This window comes from Amblyomma americanum, chromosome 4, assembly GCF_052857255.1.
Source record: "Amblyomma americanum isolate KBUSLIRL-KWMA chromosome 4, ASM5285725v1, whole genome shotgun sequence".
NCBI lineage: Eukaryota > Metazoa > Arthropoda > Arachnida > Ixodida > Ixodidae > Amblyomma > Amblyomma americanum.
This window is the reverse complement of record NC_135500.1, coordinates 68,438,940-68,458,234: the sequence shown is the minus strand read 5'-3', so window position 1 is coordinate 68,458,234 and position 19,295 is coordinate 68,438,940. Positions and strand designations below refer to the sequence as shown.

The window sequence follows — 19,295 nt, the reverse complement described above, 5'->3', positions numbered from 1 at the left end:
CATCTTCGGCTGGGCCGAGGAGGGAAGATACCCCTGTTAGCCGGTTCCATCTCATTTGGCAATCTGTATATATATGCCTTTTAATATCTCCTATACTAAACTTAAGTTCATTTCCTCGTTAATTCCCGCAGTCGCAAGTTCTCATTACCCAGTCACCGACGGAGCACCTGAGGTGCGATTAGCTTTCCGTTCACGAAACCGTCTCGGATGGCGCATCCCTGGTTCAAGAAAAAAGACCCACCAGCAACTTTACTCGGAGCACTACACTGCGGCCTTCCCCATAGCCTGAGTGGCTTTCAGCCGTTAAACCCCATAAAACAAACTAAACTAAACTTTGTATTGTTAATTCTTCTTACTTGCTGTTCGTTGCTCTTTTCTGCCTCGCCCTTCATGTGCCAACTACACCAACATTGCCTGATTAATCAAGTCCTTATGCTCACGTTTTGAAGCCTTATAACGGTTGCCAGTGCATTTGGCTTCAGAGTAGTTTATATAAAAAAACAACGAAAGAAACAAGTTATGACCGCTTGCGGAAGTCTTACGAACGAAGCGTTTCTTCTCCTAATGTCACTTACCAGGTGAGTATCTTCTGGAAAAAAACGATCTAGCCAGCTTCAATTTTCATATTTGACGCAAGTTTGCCATGCAACGGCCCCAAATTTATTGCACCACAATAGGCCTTTTTAATAGCAGGGATCACTGATAAATCTTGTAAAATAGATTTACTCAGCAGTACTTACGCAAAAAAAATACTTACTGAACTAAAACTCATCGCAACCACGTTCCTTCGTGGAAAAGTGCAGGTTACAACACATTACTGCTGAAGCAATGTAGTTGCTTCTGTGCACGTCGTCACAGGAGCTGATGTTAAAACTTTCCTTACCACGCAAGGAGTTCCAACGGGAGAGTAAGCCCATTCTTTGCGTCCATTGATGTCACAATCGAAGATGCATAAGTTTTTATGTACAGTCGTGCCCTGCAATAAATAGAATTTGGTGCAGCAGAGCACGTGTTTATAATCCACCGAGATCTCAGTGAAAACACCTGCCCAAAAAGCATGCTGTGTTGCAAGTAAATTAAGCGTGCTGTACTAAACAAAGGGCAAGTGTAGTGATCATTAGTTTTTTTGTGCAAGTTTGTTTCTCAGAACAAGTATGTGTTCATGTTAATAGTACATCCAGGTGTCCGCAAAGTGAATTCATTAGTTTGGAAAAATGAAGAAATTTTTGCTACAAGATGGCAAGATCATTATAAATATATATTAAATTTACATAATTAAATAAACGAAATAATTAGTGAAGTAGAGAGCCGAGGGATCGTAGTATCGCTTTCCAATTCCGGGGCACACATGAACTAGAAATTCTGAAGAAAAGTGGTAGGAGTTTAACGTAGTTAACGTAGTTAAACGAAGCAGACGTGCGAAAGCGTGTGTTCATTCTTCAGTTGGAGCGGACACGTAAGTTACTTTTTAAGGGCATGACGCGACAGCTTTAATGGCCTACCCATATATGCAGGATTGGTCATTCTCTACTTAACATTCGTAGATCGCTGAGGGTCCTTATACCGCTCTTGGCGCAGTACTACAGCGAGTAAGCGTTACGCGGCTGCCTTGAGATGAATGGCGCTGCCACTGGTAGGGATTATGCGACCCTTGTTGCTCTTCCCGATCGACCTCTCGCGACAAACCGGTGTGCAGTTTGTGATGACGCCTCAAGGTTACGTGACCTAAGTGGCAAAACGATCTCCTCCCATTGGCTGCAGCTTACGCTACGCTCCTCCAAACTAACTTGAGCTTACCCAGTCATTCCTAGAGCACAAGACAAGATTCTTGGTTGGGGTTCTTATATCTGGACTACTGCTTTCGCACTAAATATAGGAACGATTAATGTTTCGTTTTTTTTTACCAGCTACTTGCTCTGGAAAAGTTGCCTTTTCTGCACGATTTTTGAAAGTAGCTAAATTTTGTCGACCCATAGTGCCGAGGATAATTGGTGTTCGAAATTCTGAAAAAAACTGATAAGGCTATTACTAACGACCGTCTACAAATCTCTAATTGCAACTGAGAGCCTAACTGGAATATTTAAAAAGTTATAATTATTAAAAATTGTTGATCAAGTTACTAAAACAAATAACCGATTCTCTGCTGTCCGCCAGCACTAGTACTACTATGCCACAAAAGCCATATTTTTATCCCAAAAAAGCCTATTTTTGAAAATTACTTAAAATCTTCTCTGAAACACCTGATATTATTGTTCGCACTTAAGAGGCAATATGCAACTCAGGTATTATATTAAGGAACGAAAGATTGTGACTTCCGATGCAGTTGACACCACCTCTGAATTAACCAATCAACATTCGAAAACGTCACTTAGGCACGGCATTCTTCCAGCCGCAGAACGATTGCGTGACATCACCATCGGTGCTTTCTGCTCGGTGCGGTAGCATACAACCTGTAGGTATAGGGTAGTTGGTGATAGAGAGCACTATTTGAAAGCACGGTGCGTCATGACGCCTCTTTTTTGTGTCCCGTGTCTACGCGCCGTTTTCTAATCGTACTGATCATTCAGCCGGCAGTCAAAACAACTTGACGCGGCTGGCGAGGACTTTCTTTACTGCTCTTAATAAATGCGGTCCTCAATTGTATATTGACAACAAAAGATTATAGAGCGTCAATGAGTGACTAGTTTCACTGGCGGAGGTTACTGCGGTGCTTTCTTCACATTCTTAGCTGTGCACTCCCTTTGCTTTTTGCAACGAACTCTACATCCAACTGCGCGGTACCCAATGGCTGCTTAAGGAGTGGGCCTCCAAATCACGGACCCATAGCAGACGACACGGTTGTCTCGATAAACAAGGATAAACAACCAAGCACCTCAAGGCTTCGCTTTAGAGTACTTCATTTCGTGTTGCAACTCTCGATACATGAAAACTGCTCCTCTCAGCTACGCAACTTGCTTGTTCGTGCCGCAATTCATTTCATCACGTGACAGTTAATTTCTTTTCTTCTCTAATACCATGTTAGAATGAAGTACTTGCTTGATTCAGTCAGAATTAATTAAAAATCTACGTCCTCTGCATGGACAAAGAGCCAAATCAAGCAGTATGCACAGCAGTGATTCTGGTCCATCTCGCTTCATCTGGGTAAGCGACCACCCTAAAGCAGAAGTGGCGGTGAACTTCTTTTAGAGTAGATGCTCCGCAATAATCATTGCCGTATATGCTGCTTGTCTGGCTTTTTGTCGCACCAGATGATGCGGATATTAAATTATTTCTGAGTGAATCAGGCAAGTAACTGTTATTAGAGGAAACAGATCATTGAATGTCATGCCATGGATTAAATTACAGCTCGAATAAGCGAATGGAGTAGCCGAGAAAAGCATTGCACAAGTTGCGCTTAGCTATGGAACACCTAAGACTAATAAAAAATGGGGAGCGTGTTGATCGTGCCGACTCCATCTGCAAACAGAATTTCACACAAATCCAGGAATATCTGAAAATACGCGTAGCTTTACTGGATGTCGTTGATTAATTTCTTTAGAATAAGCGTGGTTCTGGTTTTATTTAATGTGCACTATCTGCATGCCTGCTGATATTATGTCAGCACGACTTGACGAGACTCATATATTTTTTTATTTTCTGTGTAGAAATCAATTCAGCATTACCTCAACTCATGGGACAGTTTTACTCGTGTAACCATTGACTGCATATGATTAACAGGGAAAGCGCTCTGAACTATTGCGTTACAACCCTTTTTAATGACTGCGCTCTTTTCTAGCACCCTTCTCCCATAATTACTCCCCAATTCTCTCCCCTACGCATTGTAGCATGTCAGCGACTATTCACGCCGGCTATAATCCCTGTTTTTCATTCAAGAGTTGAGTTGCGTTGAGTTGAGGTCTTAAAAGCTACAGGTGGGGTTAGCCTTGCTTTATCTGCCGGCAATTGCTCCACCGCAGCGTCCCATCTATATCAACAATGCCGGATCTACCCCGCTATGCGCACAGTCTCTTATAATAGCACACATTCTCTCCCGCAGTCACCATCTATGCACAGAATCAATCCACACAGTCCACATCACAGTCCATTCCAAAAGTCACCATCTATGCACATATTCAGTCACAGTAGAACATAGGCCATTGTAGTGCCACAATATATACACACATTCACTCACAGTATAAAGTAGTCCACTCCGGAAGACACCATCTATGCACACATTCAATCACAGTAGGTCATAGTCCGTTCCTGCTGTCACCATTTGGTGGCAAGATCCGTGTTCTGAAGAAATGTTAAAAGAAGGCGTGCAGCCTCCCTTCTGCATGTCTGGTTTCCACTCGGGTAGACAATGTCCTGCACCTTGCTATGACGGGTTCCTGTCTTCTTGAACGAAACGAACATCACATGCCTTTCCGCGTTGTACTCTGGACAGTACATAATATGATTTTCGATATCCCCGCACAGACCTCATAAAGAGCACAGCGGAGACGATGCTATGCCGGTCTTATGCATCCATTCAGGGGTGCGAGCAGAGGCCGTGCGAATTCGATGTAGAAGGGTCGCCTGAGACCCTTGGTCGCACATGGCTTGTGGGACGCACTCCACAGGGTACTGAAGTGATCGAGCACCGTTTCCCTGCAGAGACTTCTTCCATTTTGAGGTACTTTTTTGATTAAATCCTTGAGATAGCTTTATGGGCGAGACTGTCTGCCACCTCATTACCGTTGACTCCTATGTGAGAGGGCACCCATTGGAAATGTAAAGCCTCTACTGTATGGGGTCACTCTGCGTCCAGCCGGCCGGGAAGGCGAGCTTCCGTGCAAGCTACACGCAGGCGTTATTCAAGTACGCAACACGTTTCCCCAACCCGTGGCGCAGAGTCGCAGCCACGGCAGGTCCGGACGAAATAGGCAACGGCAGGGCACGCTAGGAAATAGTTTATTATCCTAACGCGAGGTAAAGGACACTGCGGAAGAATGTTCTATCCGTAAAATAGATGTTCAGTAGCTCACCAAGTCGTTGACGTCGTCCGGCGTTGGTGTTCGGGGGCCGGCGGGCAGCGAAAGGGGTCCGTGGGGCACTTAGGTAATGTCCGGCAGCGAGAGTCGCTTCCCGCCGCGCGTTCCCCCTTTTATCCCTTCGGGCATTGCCTCCCTGGCAGCAAATCGTTGCCGTCAAGCTTAGGCGTGCTACCCTCTCCGCAGAAGGCAGCACGCTGCCGTGACGTCACGTCCGTGCTGGTGCGGAAATGAGCAGAGTCGCGGGGGTGCCTTCTCTCCACATTCCTGGTAGCCAGCGCGCCCGTGTAAGTCACGGTCGCCGCTGGCGCGGGGGACGAGGAGGGGATACCAGTGTATCCCACATCCTCCTCTCCTTAAGAAGCCTCCCGAACACAGAAACAGGGGCAACATTACTTGATCTCCGCCATCTTGGGATCGAGGTTCGAAGTTCTTCAGCTCCCGCAGGTGCATCGGTTGACGGCCGCGCCACGCCCTCGCCGATCAGCTGCTTCGCTCCGAGGGCTTGGCCTCCCGCATGATGACGCTTGGCATCTTGCTCCCTGTCATGGTCTTCCGAGTGCGCGCGGCTGCGCCGTTCCGGTGAATTCGGTCGACCGCCTCCTTGACGCCGGCTGCGATGGCATGGAGGCCAGGTCCATGGCTGCGCCCCTGAGGTAGTGGGTCAGGTGGCTTCAGGGGCCAGGGCTGCGGCGCTTTATGGTTGAGGCCGCGGTTGGGCTGCCCTGGCATACCTGGCCAGCAGGCGAGGACCCAGGGTTGCGGTGGTAATGGGGCCCCGCAGGCGGTGGCGCACAGTCGGCGGGTGGGCAGCTCCGATGGGATGTGACAGGTAGCAGGGGTGGCCAGGGTGGCGACTGCAGGTCGCGGGCGGGTGTAGCGTCGAGCCTTGGGCGCGGCGCGTTGCCGTAGCTGGATGGTGGCTGGTAGTCGGTAGTAGAACGGTGTCGTTCTGATGTGCCCTGCTTCTTTTCCATCTGCGCTGAAAAAGGTCAACACAGATGCAGCCACCCGCCGCGGTGGCTCAGTGGTTAGGGCGCTCGACTACTGAGCCGGAGTTCCCGGGTTCGAACGCGACCGCGGCGGCTGCGTTTTTATGGAGGAAAAACGCTATGGCGCCCGTGTGCTGTGCGATGTCAGTGCACGTTAAAGATCCCCAGGTGGTCGAAATTAATCCGGAGCCCTACACTACGGCACCTATTTCTTCCTTTCTTCTTTCACTCCCTCCCTTATCCCTTCCCATACGGCGCGGTTCAGGTGTCCAACGATATATGAGACAGATACTGCGCCATTTCCTTTCCCCCAAGAAACCAATTAATATTATTATTATTATTATTATTATTATTATGGAGCCAACTCCCGCAGCGCGTGCTGCGTGGCTGTTCGACCCTCACGATAGTCATGTGGGTTAACGCAAGTCAGTCTTGCGTGACACTGACCGCCATGAGCGGCCCATACGTTCATGCATCTAACAAGACTGCCTGCCGGCTCGCGCCCTCGCTCTAGGCTGCGCAGGCAGATTCTGTTTCTGCCTAGGGCGCAAGTTATAGCGGGACGCGGGGCTCGCCGGCTGATCGCAGCGCTCGTTATCCGACTGCGGCGCGGGTCGGGCTGTGTCCTTTACCCACTCATCTTGCTGCACGTAGCGTTTCAGGTCGCATACGTGCACCGGTCCACCTGTCGGTTTCGACCGCAAGTCCTCGAGCCTGTAAACGAGCGAGGAAAGTTTCCCTCGCACGCGGAATGGCCCGATCCATTTCGGCGCCAGCGAGGCCGCAAACTGTTTGCTGGCGTCGCTAAGAACGTGCTGGCGTCGAAGCACCAGATCGCCCACTTCGTAGTGAACATCCCGGTGCGAGCGGTCGTACTGTGCTTTTTGCTGCGCCCTAGCGGTGCTCAGGTTGCGGCGAGCCTTGCGTAAGGCCTCCGTCATCTTAGCGCGCAGCTGCGTCGCGTACTCAGCTCGTGCTGACGAAGCGACTGGCGTCTTCCTGCTGTCCGATAGAATACGGTCCATCGGATTTAGCAGCTCTCTACCCAGATTGACAGAAGACGGCGCATACCCAGTCGAGCGGTTAACGGTCGAACGTAAACAAACGCGATCTCCGGCAGATAGGCGTCCCAATATTTGTGCCTCTCAGTGTACGCGACAAGCAAGTGCTTAACGTTGCGATTGACTCGTTCCGTGGGGTTCGACTGAGCGTGATAGGTGGTCGTTTTCTTTTTCTTAATGCCGAGTGCAGCGCACGAATCAACAAACACCTTCGCAGTGAAGTAGGACGCGTTGTCCGTCATCAGCTGCTCTGGGAAACCGAACCTGGTGAATACGTCCATCAGCTTCTCCATGATCACTCGTGCCGTCAGCTTTCTAAGGGGCAAAAGTTCAACCCACTTGCTGAAGTGATCCGTGACCACCAGCAAGAACTTGTTCCTACTCGGTGTCATAGGATACGGTCCCATGATGTCACACGCCGCGATTTGCCTTACAACTTAGTGTAAGTATTGGGGCCGCCTGCATGCCCAGCGATGCACGAGTCGTGAAAGTAGCGTAACAGTGCTGCTCTCAATACTCGCGGTATCACCACCTTGAACGCCTCGTTTGTGTCGTTCTCGGAGGGGATATACCTCAGCAGGACGCCGTCAGAATCCAGCAGATACGAATCCATCGCGCTCACAGCACTACCAGCTGCTTCCGAGCGCTCCGCACCGACAGCAAAACCAGCTGTCTCCGCGTGCGCGGCGGCCCTGCCGCCCGGCTTCCGGAGCCCGTCGAACACCTTTCGACAAAACGGATCCTTCTGCTGAGCTTCGAGCAGCTCCTTTCTGCTGAACACGATCCCCACGGAACTCGCGTAGTCCACGTGGTTCACGCTCTCGCCCTGGATCAACGGTTGGTCCGCGTTCCTTACATGGGCTACGGCTCGGGTAAGTCCTTCGCTCTCCGGCTGTCGGGCGGCCGGTCGCGTGACCTTCCTCGCACTGGACAGGCGCTCGCGAGAGTGCGTCAGCCACAACGTTGTTTTTCCCTTTGCGGTAGCGCACGGTGAAGTCGTAACTATGCAGCAACAGGGACCAACGCGCTAGGCGGCCGCTCGGCTCGCTGAGTCGTCTCAGCCAGGTGAGCGCCATGTGATCCGTCTCGATCACAAAGGCCACCCCATCGACGTAGTAGTCGAACTTACGCAGAGCAAAAACTATCGCGAGGCATTCCTTCTCTGTCACCGAGTATTTTATCTCTGCCGGCGTCAACGAACGGCTCGCGAAAGCTACCGGACGGAGAACGCCTTCATGCTCCTGAAGCAACACTGCTCCTAAGCCCAGGTCGCTTTCGTCGGTTTGAATCACAAACTTCCTGTTTAGGTCGGGTAGCTGCAACTCAGCCGTGTCAGCGAGCACTTTGGTGAGGTTGCGCAGTGCATCCTCCTGCTCGTGACCCCAACTCCAGCGCTCGCCTTTTTTCAAAAGCTTTGTCAAATGCGCCTGCAGCGCTGCGCAATCTGGGATGAACTGGCGATAAAAGTTCGCCATTCCCAGGAAGCGTCTGAGACCGGCTATATCTGTGGGCGACGGAAACTTAAGCAGAGCCTCAAGCGTATCATCGCACGGCAGAATGCGGCCTCTGTCGATCGTGAACCCCAACAGTGTTATTCGTGTCGCGGCGATCTGCGCCTTCTTCGGGTTCAAGGTGATTCCCGTGGACCTCAGCCTCTCTAGGACGTCCCTCAAGTGGCGCAGGTGTTCCTCGAACATTTTCGAGTACACCACGATGTCGTCTACGTACGCGAGCGCGTGTTGCCACTTCGCATCTCCCAGAACACGGTCCATTAGGCGCTGATAAGTAGCGGATGCTCCTACCAAGCCAAAAGACATTCTCTTGAACTGGAAAAGGCCTCTGTGACAAGTGAAAGCTGTTTTCTCCTTGTCCCGCTCATTCATTTCAACCTGAAAGTATCCGCGGCTAGCATCGAGCGTCGTGAAGTACTTCGCCCCACCTAGGTTGGACACTAGGGAAGAAATGGTTGGTAGAGGGTAGGCGTCTTTCCTCGTAACCTCATTCAGCTTGCGGTAGTCCACGCAAAGTCGATATGTATCGTCTTTCTTTGGAGCCAAGACTACCTGGAAACCCCAAGGGCTGTTAGACCTCTCAACAACGCCAGTGTCGATAACTTCGTCTAAGGCGCTGTCCAGTGCTTTTCTCTTGGCCAAGCTAATTGGTCTAGGATTGCACTTCCAAGGCAGTGCGTCACCCGTGTCTATTCGGTGCCTGACTAGGGTAGTGAGGCCCGGGCGGTCAGTGAATGTCGCGTTGTACTCATATAGGAGCGATGACAACCGTGCCTTCTCCCTCTCCGTCACGCTGTTCACTTCCGACAACAAGGGATGCGCTGACCCTCCCTGCTCGGCAGAGCAGCTTTCTACCGCGGCAACCTTCTCCCTGCCCTCTCCCTCAGCGGCGATGGTCCGCTCGCCTCCTGGATCTCGGGCTGGCGGGGTGGATTTGTCACGGTCTGCCCTTGCTCGCGCCGCGTTCGGAGTATGAATGGTCTGCGACGCCGCGGGTAGAGTGTACTACCCTGGCAAAGCAGCCGCCGAGTGCCCCGGCCGGCCGGGGCCGGCCGGCCGGACGCGCGCAGCCTCCGCCGACGGGGTCACTGAACTGGGACCGACGTCACGGTTCACGGTCGGCGCCCATTGGCTGTTCTGTCACCGGCACGGGAAAAATAGGTACCGAACCCATCGCTCCGCGGGACGGGAGAGCAGGCTGTCCGCGGGAGAAAAACCGGCTTGGGCGGGAAGCGGCACGCGGGAAACGCCCGGCGTTGCGCGTTTTCCCGCTAATGTGAGCGCCCCTTAACACTTTTCGCCTCGCGAGCGGCACAGCGCAATCAAGCGGTGCAGCTAGGATAGTGGTTCGCTGGGAAAGACGCGTGCGGCGACAACGCCTCGTTCATCTTCCCTGTTTATCCGTTCCTGTAATTCTTGGACGAGACTTCCTAGCCAAGAGAGGTATTGTGATAGACATCAGCAGCGGAGGCTACAGGGAGCGCGCGTCAGGCGCCTTGAAGCCTTTCGCGAAAGCGCCCGCGGATTCTAGTACACTCTAGCCAGGGCGACGGGAGGGGAGCTAGCAGGGTGCGCTTTCCAGTCTTCTCTAGTGTCACGTGACTATCCCCTTCTCTTTCTGCTCGTTCGGGTCCTCCCTCAGCGCCTCCTCTCTCCACATTCCAAGACAACCGCAGCGAGAAAACGCGCGTAGTGTGAGCGTCATTCCGAGGAGCTGCGAGGCAGCGTCGACGTTGACGCTGTGCCGGCGCGGGAAGCTTCCCGCTAGTGTGAGCGCGCCTTTCTCAGCCGGATTTTGCTCTCGCGGAGATGGTTTAACACCTCGTCACCGAACAAAGAAGCGCTTGCTCCTGTATCTAGTAACGCGGTGAATTTCTTTCGAGCTATCGTTAGCTCAATGAACGGCGCTGACAGGTCAAGAGAACTTCCTACGCGACATGCCAAAGGCGCTAGCAAACCAGGGTTTTCTGTGTACGCCGCGCGGGATCGAAGGACGATCACCGGCGGCTGTGGCCGTTTCCCGACCGTGTTTGGTCACGGGCGGGAGGGCGGCCACACTCGCGGGCGAAGTGCCCCGGCTGGTTGCACCGGTAGCAACGGTTGCCCGGGCCCCGACGGGCTAGGCGCTTGTCGCCCCGTTCCGGTCGCTCATCTCGAACTCGCGGCGCGGGTGGTGGGGGCCGCGTGTCGGCCTCGCGATCTCGCCTCGGTTCGTTCCGCTCTGCGGCAGCGTGTGCTGTTCGAAACGCGTAACTGAATGGGTCCAAATCGCGGTCGGACAACTCCCAACCCCTTGGGACACGCTCGTCAGAAAACTGTGCTGACGCTTCAGCTCTAGATGGACTGCGCGCTGAGCTGCCATTCCACGCGCAGCGCGGCTCAAGTGACAGCGATGCGGGTGGGGGCGGCCGACACGCTCGCACAGAGAGGATGTCTCCCTGAATGCGCTTCGCCTCAGCTGCCAGCTCATCCAAATCTCTGAACCTGACTCCTCTCAGGTAAGCCGTGAAAGTCGGGTGCGCTTGTCTCGTGACATGCTCAACTTTCTCCGTGTTCGTGGCGCGAGGGTCAGCGAGGCGATAAAGTTCGTCCATCGCTCGGACGTACTCTAACAGAGACTCGTCGGGGTGCTGGGTTCGGAGCTCCAGCTCTCTCCTCAAACGCCACTCATAGTTTGCGGGAAGGAATTCGTCGCGGAAGCTTGCGCAAAACTACTCCATTGTCTTCGCTCGGTTGCCGGCTAGTCGGTACCAGCGGGCCGCTTGCTCCGTCAAAGAAACAGGCACAACACGCGCGAGCATTTCGGCGTCTGCGATTCCTGTCACTTGCTGATAAAGCAGCAGACGGTCGAGGTACTCGTTTGCTCCCGTAGTGTCGTGGTACCCCATGTAGGTAGGCAAGTCTATCCTAACACGTGGTGACTGGGCCGGGGCTTGCAAATTGTTTTGAAAAATGCCCGCTAGACTCTGCATAACCTGCATTGCGTTCTGCAAGAGCGCCTCGGATGATTGCGGACTAACGCCCCCGGAGTTGGGCGCAGCCGCTGATGGCGTCGAATGATGAGGCCTAGGTGCCTCATTGTTCGCGCCGCGAAGAGGCGAGGCGCCCGATGTGGAGCCCCCCATGCCAGGCCTAAGTCCTACCAACGCGTTAGGGGATGTTACTCGGCTATTCCGCGTGGAACGCCCAAGATTCACAAATTCAAACCCTTCAAACGGCGCGTCAAGTATGGAGGCCTGGTTATGTGCCGCTGGCTCTGACAGCATAAACAAAGACTGCAAGTCACTCCTGTCAGCTGCCATCCTTTGTTAGGGCGACGGTATTCGTTCGCTCCAACAAAGGTCACTGCTCAATTGCCTAGTTCGCCCCACGTTCGGGCGCCAAGATATGGGGTCACTCTGCGTCCAGCTGGCTGGGAAGGCGAGCTTCCGTGCAAGCTACACGCAGGCGTTATTCAAGTACGCAACACGTTTCCCCAACCCGTGGCGCAGAGTCGCAGCCACTGCAGGTCCGGACGAAATAGGCAACGGCAGGGCACGCTAGGAAATACTTTATTATCCTAACGCGAGGTAAAGCACACTGCGGAAGAATGTTCTATCCGTAAAATAGATGTTCAGTAGCTCACCAAGTCGTTGACGTCGACCGGCGTTGGTGTTCGGGGGCCGACGGGCAGCGAAAAGGGTCCATGGGGCACTTAGGTAAGGTCCGGCAGCGAGAGTCGCTTCCCGCCGCGCGTTCCCCCTTTTATCCCTTCGGGCATTGCCTCCCTGACAGCAAATCGTTGCCGTCAAGCTTAGGCGTGCTACCCCCTCCGCAGAAGGCAGCGCGCTGCCGTGACGTCACGTCCATGCTGGGGCGGAAATGAGCAGAGTCGCGGGGGTGCCTTCTCTCCACATTCCTGGTAGCCAGCGCGCCCGTGTAAGTCACGGTCGCCGCTGGCGCGGGGGACGAGGAGGGGATACCAGTGTATCCCATAACTGTGCACATTCTGCACCAAGCGCAGAGAGCTTATAGACAAGACGTCAGTAGGGAATCCGCGCTCTAAACTCTGAAGGGCAGATTTTGAATCAGTTAGGATGACAAAAAGTTGAGCCGGACAAGACCCTAACTTCCGTAAAGCCGCCTCAATAGCAACACTTTCAGCCGTTGTGGAGGATACGACAGCAGTACAGCGTACGGACCACTTACAGTCCAAAGAAGGAATATAAAAAGCCGCTGCGCTAGCTTGTTTGACCTTGTCCACAGAACCATCCGTGAAAATTTGAAGATGGCAGGCATACTCTGTTTCCAAGTGTTCCAGTACAAGCGAACGCGTTGCTGCCAAAGGAGAGCTGCGCTTTGCGCTCACATGGGGAATTGTGACCTTACAGTCGAGGGTCGGAAAAGACCAGGGGGGTTTCAACCGTTTCCTTTGCCTTCGGACATTAATGCCTAAAGAACTAAGAGTATTGAGTGCCAAGTAAGCCTTCGGCTCATATCTCTTGCAGAGCCATTGGAGAAGGGATCGCCGAGCTACCGTCTCTCCTAAGCGGTCAAGATGCATTAGTAGTCTCTGAGAAGCGATAAGGCTGAGAGGTTTCGATAGGGAGTCATGAAGTACTGCCTTATTCGCAGCCGCCTGGGGAACTCCAATGGCTCTTCTTAGGCCCTTTCTGTGGACAACTTCGAGACGTTCAAGTTGTGATGCCGAGGGGGAAATTAAAGGTAATTGATACATTATGCGGCTGACCAGCAGCGCTTCATGAAGTTTGACCATTGAAGAAGGATGGTTTCCCCATTGCTCACGTGCAATTATACGGATCACATTGAGACGAGAAGATGTAGATGAAACAATCGCGTCTACAGCTTTTCGCCACTGTAGACGGGAGTCAATAATGACGCCCAGGAAACGCGTGTGGTTGAATTGACGGATGCAAGAGTGACCGAGGTCTAACTTCAACTGGGCTTGACGTCTTCCTTCACCTGGAAACAGAATAAAGCCGGATTTGTCCACTGACGGAGACAACCCCACACCTTGAAGGTAAGCTTGTGCCGAAAGTAGAGCCTGTCGAGCTATCAGGGCTAATCGTTTGTGTTGGTAGCGAGTAATCAAAATACAGATGTTGTCAGCATAAAGTGACATATGCACTTGCCTGCAACTTTTTCGACGAATCGGGAAGGCCAGCCATTACGGCGTTAAAGAGCGTGAGGGAAAGAACACTTCCTTAAGGCACACCTCGTGATAGAACCTTTTCGGTGCTTAACGTACTCCCTAACCGTACACGAACCGCGCGATCACTTATAAACTTGTAAATGAATTTTAACATATGGCCCTGTATGCCCATTCCTTGCTGACTGTTTAGAATTGAGCTCTGAAGAACGCTGTCGTAAGCTTTCGCAACATCAAAAAAATGGCTAAGGTGGAAAGGCCGAAAGCTCTCTGGTGTTCAATGTGACTGATCAAGTCTAAGACGCTATCTTGGGCACTAAGACCTCGGCGGAATCCTGTCATACATGTTGGCAGTGCCTTGCTGTCCTCAAGCCACCATGATAAGCGTTCATTTACCAGATTCTCCATTAACTTAGCTACACAGGAGGTCAATGACACAGGGCGATACGAGGCAAGGTCTGTGATGTCTTTGCCAGGCTTCAGTACTGGAACTACATGTGCCACCTTCCATGACGGAGGAACATCGCCAGTCTCCCAAACTCGATTGATGAAGTTGAGGAGCTCGTTTCTTAGTTGCAAGGGCAGATTATTCAGCATTTGATTGGTGATGCCGTCGGGACCTGGTGCACACCGGCGCCGCAGGCCACTGAGCGCAGTCTGAAGCTCACGAAGCGTGAATGGGACGTCCATGATTGACCTGGAGGAAGCAGGTGGTGTATATATATCTATTCCAGAATCAGCGCGTACGAGTGCGTCTGCAAATTCCTCTGCCAAGCACGCAATAGGTTTTTCCTTGCGTATTGCAAGAGCTTCAAAAGGCTTCGAAGGGCGAGATTCTCCAGCAAGGCTGCCAATAACTCGCCATATTCTCGTTATCGGCGAGAACACAGTCAAACTAGCACAGAATGAGGCCCATTGCGACCTGTACAGTTTGTTCGTGTGCCGTCTAATAGCAGAATTCAGCCTATTGAAGGTCGTCTTCTGTTGCCTGTCGTCCTTCTTCCGCACGAGTTGGCGCTCCGCCCTTCTCGCTGCGCAAAGGTTCCTCAGTTTTATATCCGGGGCCGGAAAATGATCAGGTAACTTGACCGCTGTAGTTGCTGCTAGCTTACTAGAAATAATTTTGTCAACATCACCAGAAACACGTTCTAGGTGCTCTCTGTACTTGTCCCAGTTGACCACGTTGCTAATTTTAGGACCATGCATACGAAAGTCGGCAGCAAACACAAAAATCGGATAGTGATCACTTCCCATGCGGTCAGGCGCTGTTGACAAATTCACGCGGACGTCAGGTGAATGCAGTGTCAGGTCTATAGCTGTCGCTGAGGCTGGAGGCCGGAAGAAAGTGGGGCTTCCGTCATTGGCAACACACAGGTCCAAACTGTCAATAACCTCTACGAGTTTGCGTCCCCGGGGATCCGTGTTCCTGTCACCCCAGATGGCATGATGGGCATTGATATCACCGCAGATGAGTCTAGGAGCTGGGCAGCGGTCGCAGAGCTGCTGTAGAAACAAATCCAATGCTACCTTCTTCCGCGGAGACACGTACACGGATGCAATAGAAACGGTTCGAGAGCCGAGCTGTATTCTCACAGCGGCTACCTCAATGTCATCTGTGCAAAGATCGGCAACGCTTAGAGAAACATGTGGGATTTCTCTTCTTATGTAAAGTGCAGCACTTGCTGCAGGAAAGGACTTTATGTTGCAGTTTTTATGGGCGACATATCCAGTCAAACATCTCCCGCTTAGCAGGCCAGCTTCTGACAGGGCCAATACTGGAACACAAGTCTTTTTCAAGAATAGTTTTAGTTGAGCTAACCGACTTAAAATCCCAGCGCAGTTCCACTGCAATATAAACGGCACTTTTCGGTGCATATGAGATCCACGAGGTTTAGCTCATCCATTTTAGTTCGCAAGAAAGATTGCTGCGATGGTAGGAATTAGGGATTCAAAAGAAAGCACCACCTGTAGGAAGTTCTTCAGGTTACCAGGCGCCATCGCTGGAACATGTGAACACAGGGCCCCAAACAAAACATGAAGAAGGTCAGACATACCTTGATTTTTGAGCTCCTTATTTTGCGCAACGCACTCACTTACAAAATCGACAAAAGATGCCGACGGGGACACACTCTTGGCCGCAGTAGCTGGTTTTTGTCACTTGTGCATATGAGGGTCCCCCTTGCCGTGGAGTCTGGCTGTGATCCGGCCGCTCAGTAACATGGACACTTTTTGCTGGAGGTCGAACAGCCGACTCAAGAGCTCCCTGTCTCTCTGTGCACTTTGTTCATGAATATGGACTGAACGTGCCCAGTTTGAAAACGATGCTTACTTAAATTTATTATTGTCCGCTTTATTGTGCTAGATGAAACTTCAATGAGCGTCCAGTGACTAAATTAAAGCCTCCGTCAGGTGCTTTCCCGCACAAATGACGAAGTTCAGATTTCTTTTAAGATATACTATACGTTTCGAGTAAAAAATGTCTCGCAAGCTGTGCCAGCCGCAAGGGACGACTTCGAGTTTTAAACAGTCAATTTTCTACGCGAAGCAAAATTCTTTTCAAGCCACATTTACAACGCCATACATTAAGTGCTTTTCAATGTGAAGTGCGCACTTGACATGGTGGACTTTCAGAGCAGCGGCATTTCAGTAATGATCCGTTCATCGTACTAAACTTTGCGCGCTTGAACGCTATGTCGAATTCGTTTACGCATGGGAAACAAATCAGTAATGAATGGTCCAAAATGGCACACGTACCACTCTGCCTGTGACAGATAAATGCTCATTATTCAGAGTTTATCAGAAGTGAATTACCTGTCCAAAAGTCCCCTTGGTTTTTCAAAGATGGCCCTAAGTGTGTTTTCGCAGCATTCTAGGGAGCAGTTTCATTTATTGGGGAGCGACTTTGTCAATAATTAGCTTTTCTTCAGAATATAATCAACCAATTGTACAATAGCACCCATAAAACTCTTCATCCGAGAGCACTACGTGCATTCCCCGAAGCCATTTACGCCTTTTCGGCCATAGTAACAGCATTAAAAAAAGCGCACATACGATGATAGGAAACGAACATGAAATCGGGACCGATCGTGTGCCCGACTCTTGTGCACCCCTCCACTGAGAAGCGTCTCCCGAGTACCTACTCTTTCTTTGGACGGTGCTCTGCTGACTACCATAATTTACACTTCCGAAACTTCTTGTGTCCCGGCGTCGATCCGCTTTGAGAGAACAACGCAAGAAGCATCACGTGACCTGAGCTAGGGAATCGAGGCCACTGCACAGATATCGCCGTCTAGATATCACCTCGGCGGATGGAATGATGGTGGCGGTAGGAAGTCAGGAAATGTGTAACTTCTTTCTGTTCAATTCAGGTTTTTTTTCTGTGGCTGCGTGTAAAATGTTCAAAATGCCGCGAACATCAAATACCTGCTTGAGGTGTTCTGAGAGCAAGCCCAGTTGACAAACTTGCAGGAAGCCTCTGTCATAAACTGTACGTTTATGATTGCCCATGGGTTGAACGTATTGCACAATGACTATTTCAGTGGCACATTTTCCACTCTTCCACCCATTTATACTTTCTTCCTATGCTATTAGGACTTCTATTGTTTCATTAAAGTGCAAACAATTTTGCGTGCTTTTTCTTCGTTATCGCAGTCTAGGACGTCCAATTATGTTTCACGTCTCAGTGCTTCTGTAGGAAGAAAACTTTAAAATGAAAAGTAAGAACAACTGATTATACATTGTGCTGCGTTCATACGGCTATTTAAACTGCTAAAATTTGCCTGAAGTAGGGCATCTTTCCAAAGATCAGTAGAGTAGGGTATCTGTCCAAAATGCTACCTAAGTTTTCAAAAACGTGCAATGTGTTTCTCTTTTGATATGGTTAGTAATATGCGGAAGTTGAAAGCGAACTTCAAGTGATAAATACACGTTTTTTGGCTTAGAACGGTCTTTTCTGAAAGAGCCACTCACAAAGTAAAGCTTTTTTTTTAATGCACAAAATGATACAAACTATGCACGAATATTTCTGGGCAGGGTTATCTGCCAGGCACACCTCCATCTTCCATATTAACGGAAGAAGTCACAGTCTGATATATAACATATACATCACAACTACAAAAGACGATGAGTAAAGAAAGAGGTGGGCTCACATTTTCTCCGCCCTTCATTCCTTCGCATCCATATGAAGTTTGTTTCACTTTGCAGACGCCACCGGAGCAGTTTCCTATTTTATATTGGCCAGAATTTTCTGCCTAGAGGGAAAAGTGCAAAATATTGTAGAACTGCTCAAAACTAGGCTTTAGGAACAGTTTTATAGCTCAAGGTATTAGCGAGCGACATTTATCTGCATGAACTATGCCGTAATGCTATAAATTTCGGTGGTGTGTACATGCCATTTTCTTTGATAACAAAAGCGCAACTTGAGATAACATGCTTGCAGACCATTAATCGTTCTCGTAACCTTCTAGCCATTGTTGGAGAAGCATTCATACAAAGATTATTTCAGCGTACTAAGCGACGATCAGAAATATGAGCACTCGATCAAATATGTCTACAAAACAAGTGCGTTATTTAGTATTTATTGCGTGACAGATTTTTTACAGCTCGGAAGCTATGAGAGTGAATTGCTATGAAAAGTTTAAAAGCCTTGTGTACAAGGTGAATTAAGGAGAATGCATAGCTTTATACCAAAACAGTATGCGTTAGCATTGACATTTCCCCCGGACACTGCAGACGTTGCCCCTGACGGTCTCCGACCGTGCGAGCGCGTGGCGTGATCCAGTCCGACAATCACCGCGTGACATGCCGTACTCCGGATTAACACTACCTTATATATACCCGCCACCAGCTGCTTCTGCTTCGTACACACTGTCGTCTTCAGTCTACTTCTCCCAAGTGGTACGGATCTGCACTTTCCCCTACCCCTCACCCATCGCCTCATTCCCAACCTCGTCTTCGATCGCCTATGCCTTTGCAGTAGAGATTTCTCTCTCTACTGTCCCACCAACCACCTGTTACCAAATACTGAATTCTCGTCTTTGCTCTCCTTCTTGTCATTTGCTGAAGGGATTTCTCTCTGTACTCTCCCCTATTCCTCACCCGTCGCCTCATACACATTCTCGTCTCTGCTCTCCTTCTACCCTGTTGCAGCGATTTTCTCTCTACCCTCCCCTACCCGCCACTCGTCGCCTCATATACATTCTCGTCTTCACTCTGCTTCTCACAAGTAGCGATTTCTCTCTCCTCTCCCCTGTAGCTACCCATTGTCTCACACACATCCCCGTCTTCGCTGTCCTTCTCCACTTCTACAGTATGGATTTTCTCTTCATTCTCCCCTCCCACTTCCATCGTCTCATACACACCCTCGCCTTCGGTCTCCTTCTCTCCTGCAGTTGGAATTTTTCTCCCTTCCAGGCACGTCAACTCACGCACAGTCTCTTCTTTGCTATCCTTCTCCCCTGCAGCATGCATTTTCTCTCCACTCCGCCCCACCGAACGCCCGCCGGCTCATACACAATCTCGTCTTCGCTCTCTTTCTCCACTTCTGAAATAGGGATTTCCTATCCCCTACA

At 50.7% G+C, this 19,295-nt stretch overlaps 1 protein-coding gene across 1 annotated transcript in view; it reads right to left on the bottom strand.

Moving 5' to 3' along the window:
* LOC144130158 (uncharacterized) overlaps positions 1-19,295 on the bottom strand; it is a 91,860-nt gene that overhangs the window by 28,587 nt on the left and 43,978 nt on the right. Inside the window, exons 5-6 of the mRNA XM_077664165.1 lie at positions 17,874-17,975; positions 884-976 (exon numbers count right to left, since the gene is read on the bottom strand). Of these exons, the coding sequence (XP_077520291.1) occupies positions 884-976; positions 17,874-17,975 (195 nt within the window). The remainder of the gene's footprint in view (positions 1-883; positions 977-17,873; positions 17,976-19,295) is intronic.